Here is a 24,298-nt window from a genome sequence, read left to right on the forward strand (position 1 = left end):
ATTTGCCTAAGCGAGGCGTCGCAGCTATATGTTCTGGCGATCAGCTAAGAAAGCCGCGCCTATCATGTCAGATGCCGCGGAGAAAAAAGAAGCTCTCTAGCTGTTTCGCAGCTGTTGAGTAAGGTGTCGCCATCATGGCATCTTATAACATATCGTCAGGAATGGCAATATGGCTTGTGGAGACCGATGACGGTAAGTGGCCCAGATCTAAACGCAGGTCAATTCGCGGCTGGATATTGAGAGGCAACCTCGACCAGGCTGGATAGATTAACCGTTCTTGACTAAATGCTAATTAGTGGGGCTGGTATAGAATATATTATACGATGTCAGTATTTCGGAACGCCGTGACAGGCGTGTGCAAATGCGTCTATATAACTCTCAATGTCCACCCATCAGTCTCCTCCCTCTCTGAAAGTCGATTGCACCACTGACGTCTATCATTGATTTTTTTTTTTGGTACCAAGGGACTCTTGAACAATGACTCGCTTGCTTCTGACGCTATTCCTTGCAGCTCTGCTGCGCGACGTCGCAGCAGCCCCGGCTGCTGAGAGTCCTACCGATGTGGCCATTCCCACGCCGCCAATTCCTTCAGGTTAGTGAACTGCGTCAGGTCGTGAACATTGTACTGAATCTCCTTACAGTATCGCTGCCGCTTCCAACGGGCCTTCCACCCCTTCCCACTGGAAAAGGAAAGGTGAGAGAACATGCGAGATTGGAGTGTATAGTACACACTTGGAAAACAAGTTTCTGACAATATTCACGATAGGGTGGCGGTGGTAAGGGAACCGGCCGACCTACTGTGAGTCACGCCCGCCGATAAAGCAACATGACCACCTTGAGTAGTACAAGAATGCTACGCCCCATGATCTTATTGTTTGTCTGCGATTAATGATATGTCTCACTAATACCACATATTACAGCCGACTGGTAAAGGCAAAGGCGGTGAAAGACGCCAACTCCCCACAGGGCGACCCCCGATTCCTACTGGTTTCCCAACTGGCCTCCCTCCACTTCCTACTGGGCTACCTACTGGTCTTCCTCCACTTCCTTCTGGGTTTCCTACTGGTGAGTAGCAAGTGAAGCTGAGAGTCGATCCAACCTCAACAGAAACATAGATGTGAGGAAGAGTGATTGGACAAACGGCTGATCTAGATTATGATAGGATTCCCCACAGGCAAGGGCAAGGGAAAGGTGAGTCTCTGGTCTTTCCAATCCGTAAACATAAGCAAGGACTAGTCAACCAGCGTTGAACTAGCAATCCCCTTGGAAACAAAGCAGCAGGAAACTCCCTCAACCAGGTGCTAATTGAAAAAAAGGGCACTGGACGACCGACGGGGAGACCGACACCAACAGGAAAAGGCACCAGACCCACACCACAAGTAGTTGAGGAGCGCCAGCTACCTACAGGCATCCCTACTGGTAAGTAAAGACCTCAGTCGAGATTCCACATTAAGAGTGAATAAGAGTATTTATGTGGATGGCTAACCTCAATGAATATAGGCTTTCCCACAGGGAAGGGTAAAGGAAAGGTGAGTTTCTGATTTCCTCGCCTCCCCACTGTATGAAGAACCAGTCACCTAGACCGAAATAAGCATGCCTTGTCACAGTCCTGAGCAGCATTTTATAATTAAGCAGATTCTAACGGCAGTCACAGGGCACTGGACGCCCAACTGGGACTAGGCCGACCGGTAAAGGCCGACCTACCGGCTTCCCTACTGGGCCTCGACCCACCGGCAAAGGCCGGCCGACTGGCTTCCCAACAGGCAAGCGCCCGAGCCCGACTGGCGGCTTTGGCCGGCCTCCCCAGTGATTGAGGCCAGGTGCCGCACATTCGCTTTCCTTGAGTTACTCTGGCTTCTCGGCCTTTTTATTGGGACGGCGGGGAGAAATGGAAACCAAAATGGTACAAACTGTTTAAGATGAGGATGATTGATGCCTTCAGTTCTTCGAGACCCTGTATATAAAATTCCGAACAAATTAAACATTCTCCCCCATGATCGGGTTTGCCCTATTCTTTCTATACTGAGATGTCTGGAAGAGACGAATAGCAAATCTTTGGCGAGTGTATACAAATGAGCCTATTATGGGTATGACCTTACTCCTGACCATGTGGACGGCACTATATATAATGAACTTGGCGGCCAGATTGCGTGATCATTTCGCCTTATATTTTCGTCCCACAGCGCACTTTAAATATAAGTGACCCGGAGAGACATGTTCGGTATTTACATCTCCATGCAGTATAACACACAATTACGGAGCCACAACAATGGTGACAACTTTCTACTCATATGCCACGCTGGGTGCAGGAATTTCTAGTCCCCCTGAAGGTATGTATAATCAAAGGGGCCGATGTTTGGATATCATTTCATGACGGTCTAAGACTGTGGCCGCAGCGACCGGTCTAAGCTCTTCTTCTTCTAAGACACGTGGAATGGAAATGATATAGGACGACGCGCTGGGGCTCCTCTTACGTTGCCTCGCTACCTCTATGCTGACCTTTTCTTTGCTTCCTCCCTTTCGTCCGCTAGGATCCTCCAATCCGGAAAGGGGTTGGCAAACTCGGATTTCTCGCCCTTGTCGTCGAGCTTCTCCGGGAATGGCCCAATGTGCGGCCTGACGAGGTCGAAGAATACGCGGTAGGCCTCGCCGCTAAGATGCAGTCCGTCCGGAAGCAGTTGGCCAAGCCCGCCGCGCCGTCCCCTGATCTTGCCCTCGTCGTCTTTCAGGAGGTAGCCCAGGAGCGGCTTCCCATCCGCGTCGTACTCGAAGGACTCCAGCTTGCCTGTGAGTGAAACGGCGTGCTTCATCAGGCCGTCCTGAAGGTCGACTAGGACGGTCCCGGGCACCTCGGCCGCAACGTCTCTTGCGGCCTGGGAATACTTGGCGCTGTTGGCAGCGTTGCGAGTCAGTTCCTCCAGATTGTTCTCCAGGATATCGTACTGGTGAATCCTGGTCTCGTCCAGAGGCGGAGGTGTCACAAGGAGGATCGTGGGCTTGTGGGCTGTGATGTTGGGGTGCGTGATGATGGCCTTCAGGTTGGCCCGGTAATCGTCCAGGGAGCAGTACTGCGTCGGGTAGGAATGCGGCAAGCAGGCGTCATTCGCACCCAGAAGTATGAGCTAGATGCTATTTAGTCTTTTCATCGTCCCTGTGTTCCTTTTTGCGGAAAGAACAGGGAGCCACGTACAAGGTATCTCAACCGTGGGGCGGATGTCTCATTGGAACCTTTGGCTGGGAAGATCTCTGGCAAATACCTCAGTGCATCCTGAGTGTTCCAGCCGGAGAACCCTCGGTTGACCACGTCAAGACGACGAATACAATCTTGGAAAAGACGTGAGTGAGCTTTAATTACCAGAGGCCACAGAGGTGATCCATTGACTCACGCTTCTGAAGAGCCGCCTGGAACGAGAAGCCCTCGAGGATGTCGGTTGCCCCTTGGAAGAGGGAGTCGCCAAAGAGAACGACTTGATCATACGACGTCTTCAAAAAGAGTCAGTCGATGTATCTGATATCAACCCGCCGTATAGGCGAGAGAAAAGGTGACAGGATAGACTTACTGCCATGATTGGTGGCTGGTGGTTGCAGGTATGTCCTACTCGCTGTAATAGTCTCGTACCCCGCAGTGAAGATGCTCGCAGACGGGGGCGCCAAGTTGAGTCAGAGTAAGTCACAGGATCGATCTTTGAATCACAAACACCGGAGCAAGTTCAAGGCCTCTAAATAGTCTAAGAAGTTTTAAGAAGTTTACAGAAGAAACCTGAATTCCATTCCTCTTGGACCCTAGACGCCGGTAAGGAGGGCCGTAGTCGCGGTGGGTGGGCCTCGATCAAACATGCTCAGCGGCCGCTGGAGCGCATGTACGCCGCCAGCGGGTAGCAGCCCCACTGGAAAGCCTCGCGAGGCAGCTCGCGTACCAAAAACCCGAAGCCCGTGGTGAATGGACCGAGACATATGTATGTTTTGTCTTGCCCAGTGAGTCGGCCTGCTCGAGCGCAGCATCAAAGGAGCAGTCACCTAGGTGACCTATTCATCGAGGCGTTTGCATGAAGCTTGAGAATGATTAAATTTACTTCACCAGACCTCTTCGGTTCACTGGAGCGCCAGGCGTTGGACAAGGAACGACGGACGACTGGCACAACGTTAATAAAGCAGTCGGGACTAGTTCAAGTTGCAGTATATTTTCCGCAAGCAGAGAAGCAGCTCATTGCTCAGCACCAATGCGCATATACCGCTGATTATCTGCTAATGAGTGTCCCCGCTTGGGATAGTCGACGATGTAGGTAGGCAGGCTTGTTCCCGGCCGGGCGTAGACTCGGGGGGCTGCCCCGCTAAAAAGCCGCCGATAAGCTGGCTGATAACCTGCCCGCCGGACCGGGATCTCGAATTCCATCATCCCATCTACCGTATCCTCGCATCGTCGCCGAGTTTCCCCTTCTTTGTCCTTCGCGCCCCCCTCACGGCTTTTCCTCGAGCCGCACCCGCACCCGCACTCGCACTCGGGCGACAAGCGCAAAGATGCACATCGAGTCCATCGACGCCCCCGGCATGAAGGCGTCGGGCGACCTGCTGCACAACATGCAGCGCGAGGTCGCCCAGCTGCTGGGACGCGACAGCATCAGCTTCCCCGGCGCGCAGCCCGTCTCCTTTGCCCGGAAGCACCTGGACGAGCTGAAGAGGGAAGAGTAAGTCTGGAGAACACTCGCGCTTGGGTTTTCACGCTTCGCTTGTACCACCCTTCACCGGCGACACGTTATACAACATATTCACACACACACATTGCGCGACACCTTGGACTGACTGGTGAACCCAACAGCTACTACCTCTGCGAAAAGTCCGACGGAATCCGATATCTCCTCTACCTCAGCGACGACGGCCAGGGCCAGGAGCTGCACTACCTGATCGACCGCAAGAACGACTACTGGTGGGTCAAGGACGCGCACTTCCCGACGCCCCAGGGCGAGGCCACCTTCCACCGCAGCACGCTGCTCGACGGCGAGCTGGTCATGGACGTGCTGCCCGACGGCAAGCAGGAACCCATCTACCTCGTCTTCGACTGCCTGGTCATGAACGGGCAGAACCTCATGGCGCGCCCGCTGCAGAAGCGCCTGGGCTACTTCCACAACGAGGTCTACCGCCCCTACAAGGACCTCTTCTACAAGAAGTACCCGCACGAGCGCGAGTTCCAGCCCTTCATCCTCGGCATGAAGGACATGCAGTTCGCCTACGCCACCGAGATGCTGTTCCGCCAGCTGATCCCCGGCCTCAAGCACGGCAACGACGGCCTCATCTTCACCTGCCTCAAGACCGAGTACAAGCACGGCACGGACCCGCACATCCTCAAATGGAAGCCGGCCGACGAGAACACGGTCGACTTCCGCTGGAAGTTCCACTTCCCCACGGCCGAGCCCGACGACGACGACCGCGCGGACGGCGTCGCCGAGCCCTACCCGGACTACGAGGCCGTGCCGCGCGTCGAGCTGCTCGTCTTCACGGGCGGCAAGGACGACTACCGGCCCTTCGCCGAGCTGCACCTGGCCGAGGACGAGTGGGACGAGCTCAAGGCGCTCAACGAGCCGCTCGACGAGCGCGTCGTCGAGGCCTACATGGACGACCACAAGCGCTGGCGCTTCTACCGCTTCCGCGACGACAAGCACAACGGCAACCACGTGAGCGTCGTGAACAGCGTCCTGGAGTCCATACAGGACCGCGTCACCGAGAAGGACCTGATCGACGCCGGGCCCGACATCCGTACCAAGTGGAAGAACCGGGAGCAAGAGGCGAAGCGCAGGGCGTGAAGGAGGGGCGACGGGGACCAGGGCCTTTTCTATTTTGGACCCCCTTCTTTGCACTATCTCTTGTATTCTAGCGGCGTAACGGCGTTCGGGGCGCTTGGATGGATGGATGGATATGGAACAAGGCGAACGTGGTTCAGGCAGGCCAAACAAAAAGGTTGATATCCGGCAACAATGCCTCCATTACCAGATTGATTTCTTTCCCCACCTGAAGCGAGGTTGGTGTAATCAAGTATCGCTATCCTCCCTCAGTTCGTCTCACGGCCCAACGTGGCGGTGTATATCTGTGATTTCTTGTTCAATGTCGCCCGTATAGTGTGCGATATAATTCAATGAGCCATTACTACGAAACACACACCGTTTTCTTCCAACATCGAAACGCCCAAACGCCCAAACGGACAGGCCGAATGAAGTAAAACCTATCAAGACAAATCGACGAGGGTATAAAGAAGAACATAGTTCACTTGTTCAAGTGCCAACCAACAAGGCCGCCGCGAGAACGCTTATTATGTGACCATCCAACCCTCCCTCAAGCCGGGGCCCAAAATTCCAAGAAATCTGGCTCCTTGCTTGATCGCCCATCTTTTACACCACACTGCAACAGTTATGCGAAGATGGGCATACGGGGCCATCACCTCATTGTAGCAGGCCGTCCGGCCAACGAAGCTACCGCCCTGGCTGGGCTCTCGCATCCGCATTTTGCTCAACTTGAGCCTTCGCTGACATCATACGCGTCTGGCGCAGCTCTCCTAGACCTCGTGGACCTACTGGAGGCAGCGGGAGCAGGAGTCGCCTTCGCCTTAGGAGCCGCAGCCTTCCCCTTCGCCGCGCTAGCTTTGGCGGCCGGTTTGGAAGCCGTTTTAGCAACAGCAGCAGCCTTGGGTTTGGCAGCAGGCGCTGCTGCGCTACGGCTTCTGCCTCTTCGGCCACTAGACCTGGGTGCGGGTGCCTCCTCCTCCTCTGCTTCCTCTGCTTCCTCTGTCTCTGCCTCTACCTCGACTTGCTCCTCCTCGGGTGCGTCATCGCTCTCCTGGGCTTCTGCAGCTTCCGGCTCAGATTTATCCTCGTCCATCGGCTCAGCCTCGGCTTCCTCTTCTTCTACTTCAGATAGACCGGACTGGCCGTCGTCTTCTTCCTCTTCATCTGCTTCGAGCTGATTACCCTCTTCATCATAGTATTGCCACTTGGCGACACCTTCCAGCATGTCATCATCGTCATCCGACGAATCTCTCTCGATGTAAGAAGAGTCCTGTCTGGTTCGGCCGCTTCGCCGACGATCGCCGGACTCGGGCAAAGGCGAGGACCGTGCTGGCTTTCTAGGCTTAGCTGATGCTTTGGCTTTGACGGCCGGACGCTTGGCGTTGGTAGATTTGTCTGTTTTGGCCTTTGGCGCAGCTCTTGACAGACTGGTTCTGACCTTCTTCTGCACAGGCCGACCATCACCACGTTCATCAATACTCTTCCGCTTCTGGTCAATAAAGTTAGCCGCTATTGTGAAAAGTATTCTAAATATATAAGGGCCCTAAGCTTACCTTCTTTTTCTCAACTGACTTGAGCAGACTGTCGAGTTGATCTTCAGCGCCCTCGGGAAGATATTGCTTCTCTGCAATCGCCTGGGCAGCCTCATGACTGGGCAGTGCCGTGTACAAACCCTTGGGAAGCCCCGACTGGCCCGGCCAAGCTTGAAAACTCCAGCCCTTACGTTCTTGCCATTTTCTCAACACTGCTTGTGCCAGGTCGCTGATGACGTAGAGATTGTCGCTTTGGCTTGGATTGATCCCATCAAGTGTCTGTTTCACCCGCTCCGCGTATTTGAAAATTAATCCGAAGTTCTGCTCCGTAGCAACATTGCTGACATAGTAGAGTATGTATCGGGCGTGGTCAAGCAGACCCTCTACTTCAGTGTCATAGTCAGGGTGATGTGCAAGTAAGGAGATCAGTCTGCCCATGATAGACTCCATCACCTTCGAATCTTTGCGGTTCTCGCGAAAGTAGCGAGCCCTTGACCGAATCCATGTCTCAAGCTGCAGCCTGAAGCTCGCAACGGGCTCGAACGCCGTTAAGAAGATGATGGTGTAGAATCTGGGATGCAGTTTCCCACTGATGAGGTACTTTTGGAGTTTCTCGACAAATCCCCGGCGGACGTTGTGACTCAAGTCCTGAGTCAAGAGAGCCAAGCGGTTGAAATCGGTATGCGAGAAAATCTGTTCGAACCGTTTTTCTGTACACAGCTTGAGCGCCAACTGCCCAGCCAGGAGTCGCAGGCGCGCCTTGTGGGGTTTAGGGGTGTCCTGGGTTTTGCAAAGCTCTCCTTGGTCCTTGATCAAGGCCCGAAGAAGCTTGAAAACAGTCGGAGCCAACTGTGTCACCTCCTCGGAATCCTTAGCTCCACGAAGTCTGTTTACCACGAGCCGCAAGGCCCAACACTTTACGTAGCATTCTTCGTCGAGATCAGCATCGTCAACCCATTCAGGATTGGACTCTCGTGCTTCTGTCCGCACTTTCTGCAGTACGTTCTTCAGCGCGACGTCAATGATCTTATCGTTGGAGTCCGAAGTCACATTAGGAGCAAGCAGCTCAAGCTGACTGACGGCGGCGAGTTTGCTGAGGAAATGCGGCGAGTCGTAGCCCCAATCCTTGACAACCCGTTGCAGGAGATCGGTAGCAGCCACCATGCTCTTGTCATCCTTCCGAGCCATCATAATGTTGACGGCGTATTTAGCTGCTTTGGCAGGCTGCCCGTAGAGGGCATAGCTGATCAGCGCTTGGGTGAATTTCTTGTCTTGCGGGAGTTCTTGAGGATATTTCCTGGAGTACGAAGAGCAAGCCTTCAGGGTCTCGGCCATTGTAGGCTCGTTAGGTTTGTTGGCTGTGGGTGCTGCTTCAACTAGGTCCTTGCAGAGCTGTCCAATATGTGTCTTGAAAAGCTCTTGATTCGTCCGCGAGATTTCCGTCGTGATATGTTGCGCAGCTGCGCCAAGTCCATCCGTGTCATTCTTGGAATAATCAATAAAGGCCGGCAGATGACTCTTGTTGAACATAATGTAAGCTGAGCGGTACAGGAGAGGGAGCATGGTGTCGAGAACATGGGGTTTCGATGTGCCCTGAATACGCTTGTTGAATTCTTTGACTCCCCTGTACATCGTTTTGAAATCGCTCTCAATGCTGGTGATGAAACGAATAAGATGGTAGCACCGCCTGTCATTGAGAATGGCGAAGTTATGGAGATCAGTCTCTACCTTGGATGGGTCAGGGAAGTAGTTGCAAAGATACTGGATGACTTTCTTCAGGTTTTGCTTCACGATGTCCCCGTTCTTCTCCGGAAGACCACCGTTGTACGCTTCGCATTGCTTCACGAAATTGTCGAGCACACGAGAGAACTGGTGCTGTCTCATCTGAATGGCGTAGAACGCTTTCTTGGCCTTCTCGTCCAAGCTTCTCACCAGAAGAAGGATACGCTCGGCCCGGATGCGGTCAGGATCGTAGGCCGAATCGCCGTTCGCTTGGGACTGTGAATTTACTTGAGAAGACTTCGAGGACTTCGAGGGCGGTGGTGGATATGATAGGGGGATCAGGCATTCAAACGTGACACGTTCGAGCAGGACGTTCAGCTCAAGATCGTTCGCGTAGAATGCATTGAAGATGCAGGATGGAATACCAGAGAACGCAGAGGTTATGGCATCATTGCCAGCCTTGAGTTCGCCGCTAGCAACAGCCCAGAGCCTCGCCAGAAGAGCCATGGCTTCAACGCGGATAGGCGGTCTCTTGTCACGGCAACGATCTGCCAGAGTTGCAAGGATAGAACCATCCTTCTCCACGCCACCGTTCGAGGCCAGTTTCGCCACGACGTCACGCAAGCTGAAGACTTCAATGGCTTTGACGGCAGCCAACCTGACTCTCTCATCAGGGTCGTTCAGCCTCTCATGGAGACCAGCCGTGAATGACTGCTCATCCTCGCGACTTAGGCCGATGCCACCAGCAGAGGTGGACACGATATAACCAGCTGCAGTAGCCCATGCGGCACGAATCAGTGCTGATTTGTCCTTATTCCGGCTAACAAAGTTGTTGAAAGCTTGGGTATGGGTTTGGGCAAACGAAAGTGGAGAAATTGGCGTCGTCAAGATGCTCTGGTCGGGGCGTTCAGGAGTATCATCACCCAACTTGACAGGGGGGTACGCAGCAGGATCCAGTACAGGAGGTGGCGGAGGCCCGGCGGCACCGATGCCGGAGATCATGTCGCCCAGAGTCTCGGTGGCCAGCAGACGTAGGTGGACGTTGTCGGCGGAGAGTTCAGCATCTACTTGCGGAACCACGTTCTGCAACACCGTCGGCGCAGCACGCCACAGCTCGCGCAGCAGTAGATGAGCTTTCCGAAGCTCTCTGAAATCGGATTCGGAAGGTCCAGCGGGGGCGTCGTCGTCATCGGACTCATTGTCTCGTTGGTGGCCATTGGCCGTTCCACTCTTTCCAGATGCGTCCATGATGACATCGCTGAAATACTGGCTCACATAGCGAGCCATCTTATCGGGGCAGGAGTTACAGACCGTCTTGGCCATGACGTACGCTTCGGGCTCTTCCTTGGGCAGAAGTGTTGTCTGGTTTCCGGTCAGGTCGGCCCGCGTCCGGGGCCCACCCGGCGGCGCTGCACGGAGGAATTGGGCCATAATGACATCTAAAACAGAAGGTGGTAGGTTGGGACCTTCGTCGACCAGAGTAATAAGGATCTCTGTCATGTGGAACTCGACGTCTTTGGCAACCTGTTCCCCGGTGCTGGACTTGGACGAGCCGGATATGCCATCGAAGAAGGACGAAAACAGCTGTAGCAGAAGATCCTCGGCGTTCGGTAGCTCGTTGATGAGCAGAATACTCTTGACTTCAGCAAGCGACGTGAGCACGTATTTATGTTGTGTATTGTAGGCATTGGTAGGGTCCCACAATGCGGGTAGTATGACTTTGACGAAAAGGCCGAATATTTCCTATAGAATGGCATCAGTTTCATGTTGGGGCAACGAGGTGACGACCGGGCTCGACTCACCTTGAGTTGTGATGGAGTGAAGGGTGCATCTGGGGCGCATAACTTCAGAATGTCGACCAAACAAGAAGCAGCATATGCTTTGACGCCTCCTTCCTTATGCGCCAGCAGGTTATGGGACGCCAACTCCTTTGCGACCTTGGTGAGCGAACCCTTCTCCACTGTTTCCTGGTCCATGTCCACGAGCTCGCGGGACAGCTTCTCGAGGCGGCGCAGGAGCTCGCCCGTGGCAATTGGCTTGCCAGCGCGCCATGACAGCGGCTCGTCAAACTGCAGGGCAACGAGCTCCTCCTCCATCTCCTGGTCTTCCTCCTCGGCGGGTTCGTCCCTGGTCCGGGCCATGATGACGTTTTCAGGACGCGACGTCGGTGCTTTGGCGAATGGTAGGTAATTTTTTCCCACCGCTAACTGGCCGGCTGAGTATTCGGGCAGTATATTCCTGCGGCCCCACGTGTGCTTCCGTGGCACTCGTCAGGTTAGAGCAATAGGGCGTGTCGGAAAACCCCTGGCCGGCAAAGGGGGTCTAGACGGCAAGGCGGGTGCTTGTCCGTGGGCGTGCTTGTTGGCGCCTGTGCCTGAACCTGAGCTTGTGCTTGTGCTTGTGCTTGTGCCTGTCTCTCTCTCTGCCTTGGCTCTGTGCGGTTATGCTATGCACGGTATGTCGTCGGCCGTCGATCCAGAGGGCAGCAGTCCCAGGGCGGTGGCCGGCATAGACGAGCGTGGGCTGACGCGGCTGTCGAGCAGCTCGACGTGGGGTGAGTGCGATGCAGGGCAGACCCAGGCGGGCTGGAGAGGCGTGCGCGGATGGAATGCCGGCTGGGGGTCGATGCGATGCGGTGCTGCGCGCGCTGGGCGGGGAGGCGATGGCGGCGGCGGTGGTGGTGTTGGTGGTGGTGGTGAGAAATGGCGGAGACCACTTTGTGTGTTTCGTCTGGTGTGACGCGCCTCCGCGCAGTGAGCCGTTGCCAATTGAAGAAGGCGCGCGTGGTTCTACGCGCCGCACCCCACCCCGTTGCCCTAGCCCATGACGAACGCTGGCCCAAGCTCGGCATCCTCGCCTGCGCTGGGCTGCGGGCCTCGCCTCGAGCTCACCACTCTCCTTCCGCTTCGGCCGCAAGCTCCGGCAGATTATATTGTCGTCGTCCTCGCTACGGCTGTCGTTCTACTCGCCTGCAGCATCTATAACCTGCCATTGGCAACTTTGGACGGGCCCTATCCAGGGTCGAATGCTATCCATCAGGTCCGCCGCAGAGGTCCGCCCAACTGATCTATCCCGGGGCCCTCACCCTGCCACTGTTCGCCTTGGCACCAAGCAATTGCCTGCCACCGGTTCCTGGCCAATGCTTGTTTTCCTTTGTCGCGGCGCGAGGTCTTGTTTCTGGCAGTTCGCACTGCTGGGCCTTGCCAGCTATAGCCTGCCATCTACTTCCATTTAACTCTATGTCCTACCCTTGTCTGAAGTCTATCTGCAACCGTGGACTGTGGATCCCTGCCAGCTTCCAGACCGTTCAAGCTCCCGAGCTTCTCTTTGCCTTGTATCCGTCTCATCTTGTTCAACGACGTGCACTATCTACCCGTGCAATTTGTCCGTGACGAGGCGCTAGGTGCGATATTATGATGGACATAATTACTCCGCTATCATCTACAGATATACCTAGCTAGTAGATACGTTGGACCTGGCTGCAGCAACGGCTCTTCTGCCTCCGTCGGGACGCCATTGGGTGGCGAATTGACGTGAGAACTGACGTGCGGACCAGCCCTGCGGCGCGAGGCTCGTTCCTACCCTCCACGTTGCATCAACTCTGACTACCTTACATGTGAGCACGTTCCAGTGTTTCATGCAATAGTAGCTCCGATGGACACACAGGTTTTTCCAGCCTCAGGGCGAGTGTAACTCAAATTGGAGCTGACGACGGATGGCGATCGTGTCTAGATTCCAGCAAGCTATACCAGTCCGGAAGCTAGAAACAGTATCCCGTCCAGCCGTTGCTGTCGGGGGGCCGCACTAGTGGCAGCAGCGACTACGCGTCCTTTGTGCCTCCTCCTGCCCAACATAGCTACCGAGCGGCAGCGTATAGTCTTCCTCCATAGTCGCTCATGTGTAACTTGAGTGAGCTCATTCTCACCATGTTGAAATCGTCGACCAAGTCACTGACGCGATTTGGGATATATAAAGTAGATCCTCCACACCCTTTGAATGTCCTTTCACCACGATCAGCACACATAGGTTATTCCCACTACACTCCTTGGCAGAAAGACATTCGCTTCACATCAGCAAGATGAAGGTCTCCCTCCTTACCCTCGCCCTTGCGGCTTTCGTTGTCGCCGCCCCGGTTGCTCAGGAGCCCGAAGCTGCTCTTGCTCCCAGTGGACATCCATTCCCGTCTCACAGTGCTCCACCATTCCCTCCCAAGCGTTCGTAAAACTGTTGAATATGTCAATTATCCCAACGAAGACTGACACGTCATAGCGACGGGCAAGCCTCCGGGACCAAAGCCTACGGGAAAGGTGAGAAACACCGGCAATGCGATTCTTGTCTTTCCTCGCGACTCAAAATTATAGAGAACCTATAGAAGAAACTCACTAAACATGTGTATTTTAGCCATTTCCCCCACGCGACCTTCCCCCGAAGCCAACTGGCAAGCCCGGACCTCCGCCTCCGAAACGTTTGTGATCCTCTGTTATGCATTGACCTTGCTCAAACTGACGTTTACAAGCCACTGGCAAGCCCCCGGGCCCGAAGCCTACGGGAAAGGTTAGTGATAACGTGAATCCTTTAATACCGTTTATATTCCATTTATAGAATTTGAAAGCAGAACATTGCGAGACTGACTCTTGTTTCAGCCTTTCCCACCACGCGACCTCCCCCCGAAGCCAACTGGCAAGCCTGGTCCTCCGCCTCCGAAGCGTTCGTGAACCAATGATATCTGGGTAGATATTTCTTGGACTAACTTCATCATAGCCACTGGAAAGCCTCCGGGCCCTAAGCGTATGTTTGTTTGAAGGTTTCTTGAAAGTCATAAAAAGCTCATGTACTTCAGCAACTGGGAAGCCTTTCCCGCCGCGGGACCTTCCCCCGAAGCCAACGGGCAAGCCTGGCCCGCCTCCCCCGAAGCGTTAGTGAACCCTCGACTCGCCTTCGTGGCATTTACATGTACTGACTCTTTATAGCCACCGGAAAGCCCCCAGGGCCTAAGCGTGCGTTCACCTTCCACTTTTTTCATTTTAATATTGTTACCATGTTGTTATTGACTAATGTACTGTAGCAACTGGAAAGCCTTTCCCCCCTCCCACCTATTAGGTTAGGCGTCGTGGCGGTCCCATAATAGTTATACACAACTCACCCGAGTCAGCAACAAGAGAGGGTACATTATGGGCCCTTAGGGGTTGGTGTGAAGGCAAGTCTATCTTGCGTGGGGTTTGGAGATGAGCAGCAAGTTTTGGGATAGGAAGCGACGGACTATTGGTTCGCAACAGGAGAAAACTTTCCACCTTTCCCCGTCTTTAAAATCTCAAGGGTTTCTCATGGAACGGGATTGGAATGAGTCCATGGATTATGCGGGCAGTGCTCATCTTTTCTCATCAGGAAAGATCAGCGAGGGTGACTGCGATGTGTGTACGTGGCAGTCTACGTTTTTCTGGCCTCCGAGCTGAGGCAGACTCTTGTACAACTACCCACGGCGGGGAGCTTTCGATTCTTGTTTCACTGGCTTTGGTTAAAGACATACCTCTTGTACATAGCCACTTCAAACACTTCTTTACCCAGCCTAGCAGCCGTTCTTTCTTGAGCCTAGCCAAACAACGCGAGCACTCTTTTTTAGCTGGGCCACGTTCAATACGAAGTATGTGATTTCGTTTTTTTGCCAAGCCATACGCTCGTTTGATCACTTGCGTTTGTGTTCGTGTGGCGGCGTGCTTCAGGTTCCTGAGCCTGACAGTTGATTTGACTGCCCCACTGGGTGTCCTCGTGCCTTACAACTATGAAGATTCATGGGTTGATATTCCATACGCCAGAGCCCCTGTAGGGCATAAAGTTCCAATTGCCCTTGTCTCAAGAATATCAACCCTGTGTCTCTACTATGCCAGAAATGACCAACAATCTGGTACAGAGGATGCGAAACCTCAAGTCGATGATGGCGTCGTGCAACACATGAACATCTGGGAATGTGAGATCGACGTAAGCCACAGATCCATAATGCATGGCATCGTTTGTTCTCCAACTTGGCTAGAGAGCGACATCAGTTGGCATATCTGACTCCACGGCTTTTCCTGAAGTCAGCCACATACTTAAGTTGCCATACGTTATCACTAGAAAATGGCATATTGACATTCCTGGAGTGTTCCTGGGTACAGAAACTTGGCGTAGAAAATATGACCCTCTTGAACCATGTTTCAGACATGATGGTATCAGCGCAAAAGCACGAGGGTTCATACTACTCCACCAGGCATTATGACTCGATTATAAGCTTAACGTGATCACTCCGGACTCAAGGAGGGGTAATTTGGCAACGTTCAAACGATACATATGAGACTGTTGACCGCAAAATTGAGATTGCATACTTTCATCATAGAGGGAACCCAGTAATCTTTATCACGGAGCAGTCTGATAAACTGTGCGACCGACCATCTTCGACCAGCCAAGGCCCCAGCAAAGAATCGTACGTCCCCCAGGTCTTTTTACAGTTATTACTGGGGATCTATGATCATGTGCCAATGATATTCATTGACATCTAAAAATGGTATCATAGTATCTCTCCAGCGAATTATTTGGCCGGCCCAGCAGTTGAAATAAATGCATGGGACGAACAATCAATGTCACCGGAGACAAAGGCATCACGGTAACTTGATATCCGTGTTGGTGTAGAAAATACAATATTTGATCACTCCCAAGCTGAGGTGTTTTGTCCCGCGGCGCAGCAGGGCATGCTATGATACCGATTATGGCGATGAATGTACTCACCCAGACCTTGGTGTTGACCCGACGACAAGTCATCTGATCTGCATTTTTCAGTAAATTCACCTCGCGGTCCGGCCACCGGTTCGCGCTGTTTGCACAATCAGTAAAATCAGTACATGGTGATCCACGTTGATTTTGGAGAGCATATCAAGCCATTCTCTCGACTCTCACACCTCCCCAACATCAACAATCACTTCGGTGCTTCAACCTTCCTCTCGTTCGGATCAGTGGCCACACTCTCTTTATCACCACAACACGCGCTGAGGATTGTCCTGGGTCGTGTCTTCACATTCATTCACGTCTCCTGCTTTTCCTAGCGCTTCTCTTGTACTTTGCATCACCATCGTTTTCGAACACCTCCTCACAAAGCTGACAACATACCTTTGGTAAGCAATAATCATCATGCTCTCTTCCTCCTTTGACAATCTGTTCGCCTCGAAGTAATTTCGTGTACCCCGCCGTGCGCACGCTTCTCGCTCTTATTTTTCTCGTCCCTTTACGCGCATCAGCAAATCCGTTTGCGTTGCAAAACCCAAACCCGCCTATTCCTCCCCTCCTCCCTCGCACTTTTGATCGGCCACACCCCCATCCTTCACTCTCCCAACCTCACATCACCAAATCATTCTTTCACCTTCTCTTCATCTTCTGGTAATCGACGACGGAAGAAACGCACACTGCTCACGGTACCAGTTCACCTCTAGGGTTGTATCATCATGATATCTGCCTTCTTCGCAAAGCGCGACACCACGATGCCTCCCAGCATCCGCGACGATCATTCAGAGGTCTACAGCGGTGGCTCGACCTTGAAGATGGAGCACGACAGCCGCGCTGAAGCTGAGGCTCGTCGCGCCCCTAGTAAGTTACGCACGCCCACATCTTGACGGCGCTATTCTTACATTGATATACAGTCCGATCGCGTGCCTGGGCCTTCATCAGCGTCATCTTCCTGCTCGCGATTGCCGGTCTTGCCGTCACCCTCAGTGTCTGCTTCCTCAACCATATGGGTGAGTAAAATCTCTGATTAAAAGTTTTTTTCCCCTGCTGACCTAAATAGGCACCATCAACAACTTGTCTGCCTGGATTGAGGAGGGCAAAATCTCTACTGCTCACACCACTGCTCAGGATGCCTTCGGCAAGCGACAGGAGTACTCCTACGGCCAGCACCCCACTGTCAACCTCTCGACCTCTACTGTCTCTTCCACTGAGTCATACCCTATTGCCACCTCGTTCGCCAACGTCACTACCAAGGTGACCGTCACCGAGTCTGCCTCTGGAAGTTTCTCTGAGACCGCTCCTGGTGTTCCTTTCACTACCTCGGCCACTGTTACCGGTGAGCGATCCACTCTTACCGAGACGGTCGTCACTCAGAACAACCTGACTGCCTCTGTCCCCCCCAGCATTGTGACTTTGCCTCCCTACACGGTCACTGCCACTGTCGGAACGAACCAGACATTCACGCAGGGCGTTTCTTCGACCTCTATCGTGTCTCCTGCTACGGATACTGTGACTGTGACCAACGTCAACTCTCTGACTGAGACGGGCATTGCCAGCTCAACCGTCTCGGAGTCGATTACTCACCTCACTCAGATCAGCTCCGTTCCTACCACTGTCTCGGTCACTTCCAACAATACGACAATCTCTGCCACAGACGACTCGGTTATCACCAGTACCATCTCGGCGACTGTTGTCCCTGTCCCTGCCTCTAACACTTCGACTATTGCTGCGGTGACTGGTGGCCCCCCTGCTTGGACTTCGAACTCGTCTGGCTGGAACACGACCGTCTCGTCGTCGTTTGTCGTCCCCACTGCTGGCACCATCAGCATCACTGTCACGGATTCTGCTTCCAGCACCCAGTCAACCAGCTGTACCGAGTCGGTTGGATCCACCGCTTCTAGGTAAGTCACCCAAAATACCTTTCAGATATTCTCTTGAGGCTCTAACATTTTCAAGCAATGATACCATCACTGCCAGCGTGCCTCCCCCGAACAGCGCCTCATTGTCGACTGAGACACACCTTCATACCCTGACCTTGACCACCGTTATCGATGGAAGTACCACCTCATCTCTCAGCTCGACCTCCTGCACTGGAAGCGATTCATCCATGATGAAGAGCTCTACATCGTCTTACTCGGAGATAATCACTGGCACTGAGACTACGACAATCTTCCACAGCACTTCCACCACTGTCATCACCTTGACGAACACTGTCCATCTCAGCATGCAAGATGTTTCCACCAGTGCAGTCGAGACGATAACTGTCACGCCGTCTACCACCATTACCCAGACAGCCGTAACAACTCTGTCGCCGACTTCCACTGCCTCTGTTTGCGCTCCGGCTCCCACAGTCACAATCACGGCTACTGTCGTCCAGACTGTCACTGCCTCTCAGGACTCCGTTGGTAGATCTGCCAAGGGTATGCCCAGTGTCATGCAGATCAGCAGCTCTGTGTCTTCGTCAGCCTCCGGAATCCCCATCATTTCCATCTCGCCGAACACTACAGTCTTTCTCTCAGGTCTGACCAGTCACAACGACCTGCAGTCCACCAGCAAGCCCTGCAACGGCACCTCGACTACCACAGTTGTCGGCTCTGGTATCACCACCTCGTCGAACGACGCCACCACCGCATCCGCCAAGGGTGGCTTGATGTCGCACAGCATCTCGGACCTGACTACTACACCCGCCTCGACCACTCTTGTTCCCACTGGCAGCGCCGTCAACTCGACTGTCACTGGTAACATGACCACCATGCGCGGCACCGGCACGGTTGGCACTGTCTACAGCACCTTCACCGTCCCGGCTGCGAGCACAGGCAGTCCCATCGCTGCGATGTCAGCTGGCAACAAGCGTGCCGAGCCCAAGCTTGGTGGTGGTTCAGGCAGCTGCATTGTCATGCTGGTTGCGATCATCTCACTTCTTCTCATCTGACATGCACCCTTCGAAGTGTGTCCCAACAGATCTGAATCTGGTGGAATTGAGAGATGATTGCCGTCGAGTTCGATGCACAGCAACGGTCATCCCTGTCGTAGAAGGTGTCTTGAGCTGTGCTAGATATCACGGCGCTTCTATTCTTTTTCCGCGACTCGTTTGTCGGCGACAGCATTGAGGGCATGGAGTGGATGTCTAGTCTTTGTGCTTTTCTTTCATAGTTTCTTTTTGAGGACTGACACGGATGGACACGATTGTGATACTTGGTTGAAAGAATCTGAAATATCCTTTCAGATTCTCGGCAGCCTTTCATCCACATCATGCAATCCATTTCCCCATTCGTGTAGGATAGTCCCCATAGTACAGGTTTTACAGGGCACAAAATCGCAGTTGTCTTAAATGATGTATCTCGTCAGTGAAGAAGCGCATGGTGATCCAAGGTTGACTGTAACGTGTCGTAGACCTCGTTGCGTGATAGTGCAAAAGTTGAAATCCAGGCTTGTCTTCTCCGCGGCGCTCGTACTCCTGTCCAAAACACAAGGTGTCGATTGACGAGGGGTAGCAGGAAGATCACCACCTTGCTCAATCCCCTCTGCTCATCTTGTATGTTTTCTCCTCAGATCATCGGATGGCTCTAAATGGGGTTTGAGGATTCCAGACCAAGTGGATAGCACCGGACAGATATCTTCAGTTCCGCCTGGATCTCGCCTGGATCTCGCCGTAGAGGCGCTGGGGCTTGACGTTGAAATATGAGAGCGCTGGAGTCGGACCCCACCACGCTTATTCCAGATCGGGTATCGGGACAAGCTTTAATTCAACGGTCAACGGCGACGGAGTGAAGTTGCACCGTCCATCTCCGTCGGAGCCGGAGACATTCTCAGGTTGGGCCCGTTCCTATTGCTGACCAGAAAGGAGCTTGCTGTCGTTTATTTAGGCCATCCCACAATGGCGCTGTGTCGAAGTCTTTCGTGTCTCCTCGCACTGCATAAATTTCAGGGACAGCATGCCTGACAAAAGTGCTGTGAGGAAAACCGGCCCAAGGGCTTGTACAATATGCGCTAAAGCTAAGTCAAGATGTATCCCTAGCGCTGCAAATGCTTCAATATGCGAGAGGTGAGGCTAGAAACCATTCTCCAGCGTTGCTTGAGGTTGTTAACGGGGCCACCGAAGGTGTGACCGGCTGAAAAAGCCGTGTGTGCAACGCGCACCGGCTCCGGCTCGGGAGCGGAAACGGCCCAGAGAATCCAAGGTGTCGCAGTTGGAAAAGAAGATTGAGGATCTCAGCTCTATACTTGTGGCTGAGACGACGAGGCCTGAGAGTGCACCAGAATGGATTCGAAAGAAAAGCAAGCAGCTCATGTCCTACAGCCATGTCTTCCCTTCACATAAGTTGCACCAACCCAACTTCGCACCAGAGGAGTCGCCACGAGAAGATGCGAATGAGGAATGGCCGGTATGCATCAATTGCCAACTTTCAATATAGATAGTTCAGATGATCAAGTTATCTGACAAGACGGCAGGAGATTTCTCATTCTTCCGGTCTAGCTCAGACTTCGTCGACCGCTGGATGGCCAACAGGTCAAGAGGCACAGATGTGGCTAGAGAGATACCGAGAGAAAATGATGCGCCTATGTCCATTTGCTATCATCCCTCCGGGCATGACATCAGATGAACTTCGTAGAGAGCGGCCATTCCTGTGGAAATCATCCATGCTCGAGGCCTGTAATGAGGACGGATACCGCCAAATGAGCCTTGGGCGCGAGTTGTTGAAAACCTTCAGCGAAGCTCTGATTACGAAACCCACAAAGAGCCTAGATTTGCTCCAAGGGCTATTACTCTATATTGCATGGTAAGCAACTTGCTCGGTTGGACTTCGCTGAGAAAACTAATATCTTGCCAGGTTTCACTATGGCTTGAACAGTTTCCAAGTTACAAATCTGCTCGGGCTGGCAAGGTCACTGTGTATGAGTCTCGGGTTTGCTCAGTGTAGTCTTCAAAGCGACCCATTCAGTTACTCGTCATCGTCACTAGAGAAAATGAGGGCGTACGCCGGCACATACTACCTTGTGACATCGTGAGTTGCTTCATTCGAGTGCACAAGGACAAACTAATAATCTTTTAGTGCATTCGCTACAAGCAAGATATCCGAAGCTTTTATGAGTACCAACTATCTAAGCACTATTTGCGATATTCTAGAAGAACGAATCGAATATCCCACAGACAGGCTTCTAGGCAATATGGTGAGGGTACAGGAGTTGGCACAATCAATCGTCGTCACCACCTCGTCACTATATCGCAACCCTCCGAAATCGGAGCTATCTACACTACCTTCGATACTCTTAGTGAGGAGCTTTCAGGGCCGTATCAACGACTTGAAGTCAACTATACCGCCAGATCTCCAAGACAACCGTACGATCTCACCTAGGATCTAAGTTACGAGGATTACGCTAACTCGGTGTCATAGCTCAGCTACTAGCACATATTCACATCGCAGAAGTCCTGTTATATGATATCAGCCTACAGGATATGCCACCTGCATGTAGCATATTGCAAGACACCGACCGCCTTGAGCTGCTCTGGTCGCTACTGGGTTCACTTAAATCGTTTACGGCCCTGCGGTCATTCAGTGACTTAACTGGAAGCACACAATGGCCTGGCATTTCGTGTGTTGACTGCATGTACGCGTTTATCACCTGCCTGAAAATCATCACTCTCGACGCCCCGGGATGGGACTTGGCCTTCATACGAAAAGACTTGGATTTAACTACCCATCTCGAGCGTCGATTGCAGGCTGTAGAGAGGGCATGTACACAGCGTGGTCAACGACAGAGGCTGAGTGTAGCGGATGGCAAGAGTCAGGAGAAGGACCCGTACGAAAGGCTAGCTAACATGCTTCGTCATGTGAAAGGCATGCTTGAGGTCTTGCCGGAACCTACGGTTGTCGCGTCATCCGCGGCCCAGGTGGTCACACCGCAATCCATAGACAGCTTCCCGACAGGCATGGACAACCTCTCTAATCTGAAGCTTGGTATGTGGCATCAGCGTTGGGAAGACACAGGGGAGGATACACGTGACTGGGATGACGGAGTCAACGGCGCTCTAGACTTCACACCAGATTTGATAATGTCCGGATATGTGCCATAATCCCGGCCCCTACTTCCCCTGATAATGCAGATCCGACCATCAGCAATAAACAACGTAAAAACATAAAGTTGCGTACAGTCTTGATCATGAATCCTTTTCAAAGTATGTCAACACGCCTTTTGGTTCCAAGTGGACATCGTAAGTCATGCATACCGTATAAAGGAGACTTAATTTATACTCCGTTTTCTTCTTCACTTAACCACATACGCCATCCGATGGAGTGGTCCTTACTACCACTGGATTGCAGACGATGATGGCACTATAATATTGCTCGAAAGTATTGTATCACCTCAGGCTTTGCGACCAGCCGGGCTTAAAGCCATACTCTTTTTAAGCGATAGTTATCTTACTCCCACCAGGCTCGAGGTGCCGCACCAGACCCAGCCATGTTTAGGCATGCAGATTGGAGCAGCTACCATATCGGGAATTTTGCAAACTCCGACAGCAAAGGAGATCTGCAGCCGACTTTGTAGTACGCTTCCAATAGTAGCTGGGCCTAAAGCGTGGAGCCACGTGCGGCTAAATAGACTGATGGCCTGCTTAACTCGTCTCCCGGTTGCTTCACCCGACTTGGCTCTAGCATACCCCACAAAGTGTGACCCGGAAAGGACATTCCGTTGACAGAAACTCATGATCTCTAAGCCAGTCATTCGGTGGGAGTCGTTCAACCCTGGATGATCCCTAAGCCCGAGAGTTACTGACCTATGCCGAGTTTCCCCCAACGCGCCACTGATATTTATAGGATCAGCTATTATGGAGGAACCGGCAAATTGTGAGGAACAGTCCAGCAAGAGACACCAGTTTCTGATAGTATCTTATAAACGAATGAGGCTCTAATGAAATTGAGCTGTTCACCGGCAGCTGTCATTTTTGACTAATCTTCAATCAGCCAACCTGAATACGATCAACAATGAGGGGAACAAGCCTGGTTTTAGCTGCTGTCACTGCCATCCCGGCTACAGCACTCTCACCATGGCGCCGCGCCGCGAGTGACATCACGGTTGATCTCACCAAAACGTATCAGACAATGGACGGTTTTGGGTGTTCTTTCGCTTTCCAGAGGGCTAACCTAATCACGAATATGTCCGACAAGACGAAGCAGCGCCAGCTTCTCGACCTGCTCTTCAATACGACGACCGGCGCCGGGCTGTCCATTGTCCGGAACGGTATCGGCTCTTCGCCAGATAGCAGCAGCGACCATATGAATACTTTCGCGCCAAAGAACCCAGGGGGCCCCAAGGCGGCACCACAGGACACGTGGGATGGCAAGGACTCTGGCCAGTTATTTGTCAGCCAGGAGGCCTATAAGACTTACGGCGTGAGGACGATCTACGGAGACGCCTGGAGCGCGCCGGGCTACATGAAGAGTAACGGCAATGAAAACAACGGCGGTACGCTCTGCGGCGTTTCCGGCACGAACTGCCAGAGCGGCGACTGGAGACAAGCTTATGCAGATTACCTGGTACGATACGTCAAATACTATGCCGATGCAGGTGTGCCAGTGACGCAGTAAGTGTGGTGTCCGATACCAACTCTCTACCTCCCCTGCCTTTCCAGATGCCACTGACTGTTTCTATTACAGCATCGGCTTCCTCAATGAACCAGAATTCGCAGCAAGCTACGCATCAATGTCATCGAATGGTGCGCAAGCTGCCGACATGGTCAAAGTGCTATCTTCCACGCTAAACGCAGCAAACCTGTCCTCCCAGGTTGGCATCGCGTGCTGTGAGTCCGAAGGCTGGGGAAACCAGGTGAACATGCTCAACGCAATCAAGTCGGCCGGCGCCGAGTCTCTGCTCAAGACCGTAACGTCGCATACATACACTGGTGGGTCGTCGGGTCCGATGAACACAAAGCTCCCAGTCTGGCTTTCAGAGCAGTGCGACCTCAACGGCCAATGGACTACTTCTTGGTACGGCAGCGGAGGTGCTGGTGAGGGACTGACCTGGGCCAACAACATCTACAGCGCCGTGGTCAATACCCAGGTTTCTGGCTACCTGTACTGGGAAGGCGTGCAGTGGCCGGACCCGAACACGAATGAGAAGATGATCAAGGTAGCTAAGTCAGCACCTTACGATTATGAAGTCTCCAAGAGGCTATGGGCCTTTGCGAACTGGAGCCGCTTCGTCCGACCTGGTGCCGTAAGGGTTGGAAGTAGTGGTGGAAGCGGAGTGAAAAGCGCGGCATTCAAGAACGTGGATGGCAGCATAGCAGTCGTGGTTATCAGTACTGGAGGCTCGGCGAGTGCTGTCAATATCAAGGTCGCAGGGGTAACGCCGACGGTGGCCTCAGCCTGGGTGACAGACGCCACACACAACTGTGCCGCGGCAAATGTTACTGTAGCTGATGGGGCAGTCGCGGGAAATGTTGCAGCTAGGTCGATCACGACATTCTTCATTACCTCACAGGCCGGCGCAGCGATATAGACTACAAGAGTCTTGAAC

At 53.1% G+C, this 24,298-nt stretch overlaps 8 protein-coding genes across 8 annotated transcripts; 6 read left to right on the forward strand and 2 right to left on the reverse strand.

The window, feature by feature from the left end:
* Positions 1 to 134: 134 nt before the first annotated feature.
* JN550_000654 (uncharacterized protein) lies at positions 135 to 1,810 on the forward strand (the record flags this gene model as incomplete). The annotated part of the gene is made up of 9 exons (XM_049318295.1): positions 135 to 192; positions 512 to 592; positions 642 to 694; positions 767 to 799; positions 921 to 1,065; positions 1,163 to 1,191; positions 1,317 to 1,419; positions 1,501 to 1,529; positions 1,655 to 1,810. 9 exons carry the CDS (start codon positions 135 to 137, stop codon positions 1,808 to 1,810), a joined length of 687 nt encoding a protein of 228 aa, XP_049177943.1.
* A 679-nt stretch (positions 1,811 to 2,489) lies between these two features.
* Positions 2,490 to 3,566, reverse strand: JN550_000655 (uncharacterized protein; the record flags this gene model as incomplete). The annotated part of the gene is made up of 4 exons (XM_049318306.1): positions 2,490 to 3,122; positions 3,191 to 3,324; positions 3,387 to 3,483; positions 3,561 to 3,566. 4 exons carry the CDS (start codon positions 3,564 to 3,566, stop codon positions 2,490 to 2,492), a joined length of 870 nt encoding a protein of 289 aa, XP_049177944.1.
* Positions 3,567 to 4,518: 952 nt separating this feature from the next.
* JN550_000656 (uncharacterized protein) lies at positions 4,519 to 5,798 on the forward strand (the record flags this gene model as incomplete). Its single annotated transcript, XM_049318318.1, has 2 exons — positions 4,519 to 4,685; positions 4,817 to 5,798. The coding sequence occupies 2 exons, from the start codon at positions 4,519 to 4,521 to the stop codon at positions 5,796 to 5,798; spliced, it is 1,149 nt and encodes a 382-aa protein (XP_049177945.1).
* A 700-nt stretch (positions 5,799 to 6,498) lies between these two features.
* Positions 6,499 to 11,169, reverse strand: JN550_000657 (uncharacterized protein; the record flags this gene model as incomplete). Its single annotated transcript, XM_049318329.1, has 3 exons — positions 6,499 to 7,263; positions 7,328 to 10,771; positions 10,831 to 11,169. The coding sequence occupies 3 exons, from the start codon at positions 11,167 to 11,169 to the stop codon at positions 6,499 to 6,501; spliced, it is 4,548 nt and encodes a 1,515-aa protein (XP_049177946.1).
* Positions 11,170 to 13,106: 1,937 nt separating this feature from the next.
* Positions 13,107 to 14,128, forward strand: JN550_000658 (uncharacterized protein; the record flags this gene model as incomplete). Its single annotated transcript, XM_049318340.1, has 9 exons — positions 13,107 to 13,242; positions 13,298 to 13,335; positions 13,430 to 13,493; positions 13,545 to 13,582; positions 13,672 to 13,735; positions 13,790 to 13,816; positions 13,869 to 13,943; positions 13,999 to 14,025; positions 14,094 to 14,128. The coding sequence occupies 9 exons, from the start codon at positions 13,107 to 13,109 to the stop codon at positions 14,126 to 14,128; spliced, it is 504 nt and encodes a 167-aa protein (XP_049177947.1).
* A 2,369-nt stretch (positions 14,129 to 16,497) lies between these two features.
* Positions 16,498 to 18,710, forward strand: JN550_000659 (uncharacterized protein; the record flags this gene model as incomplete). Its single annotated transcript, XM_049318351.1, has 4 exons — positions 16,498 to 16,639; positions 16,693 to 16,788; positions 16,839 to 17,679; positions 17,735 to 18,710. The coding sequence occupies 4 exons, from the start codon at positions 16,498 to 16,500 to the stop codon at positions 18,708 to 18,710; spliced, it is 2,055 nt and encodes a 684-aa protein (XP_049177948.1).
* Positions 18,711 to 19,814: 1,104 nt separating this feature from the next.
* Positions 19,815 to 21,854, forward strand: JN550_000660 (uncharacterized protein; the record flags this gene model as incomplete). The annotated part of the gene is made up of 6 exons (XM_049318362.1): positions 19,815 to 19,823; positions 19,900 to 20,163; positions 20,231 to 20,559; positions 20,611 to 20,784; positions 20,833 to 21,119; positions 21,175 to 21,854. 6 exons carry the CDS (start codon positions 19,815 to 19,817, stop codon positions 21,852 to 21,854), a joined length of 1,743 nt encoding a protein of 580 aa, XP_049177949.1.
* A 910-nt stretch (positions 21,855 to 22,764) lies between these two features.
* JN550_000661 (uncharacterized protein) lies at positions 22,765 to 24,280 on the forward strand (the record flags this gene model as incomplete). The annotated part of the gene is made up of 2 exons (XM_049318373.1): positions 22,765 to 23,363; positions 23,437 to 24,280. The coding sequence occupies 2 exons, from the start codon at positions 22,765 to 22,767 to the stop codon at positions 24,278 to 24,280; spliced, it is 1,443 nt and encodes a 480-aa protein (XP_049177950.1).
* Between the last annotated feature and the right edge of the window lie 18 nt (positions 24,281 to 24,298).

This window comes from Neoarthrinium moseri (assembly GCF_022829205.1).
Source record: "Neoarthrinium moseri strain CBS 164.80 chromosome Unknown scaffold1_Wmoseri_CBS_16480, whole genome shotgun sequence".
Lineage (NCBI taxonomy): Eukaryota > Fungi > Ascomycota > Sordariomycetes > Amphisphaeriales > Apiosporaceae > Neoarthrinium > Neoarthrinium moseri.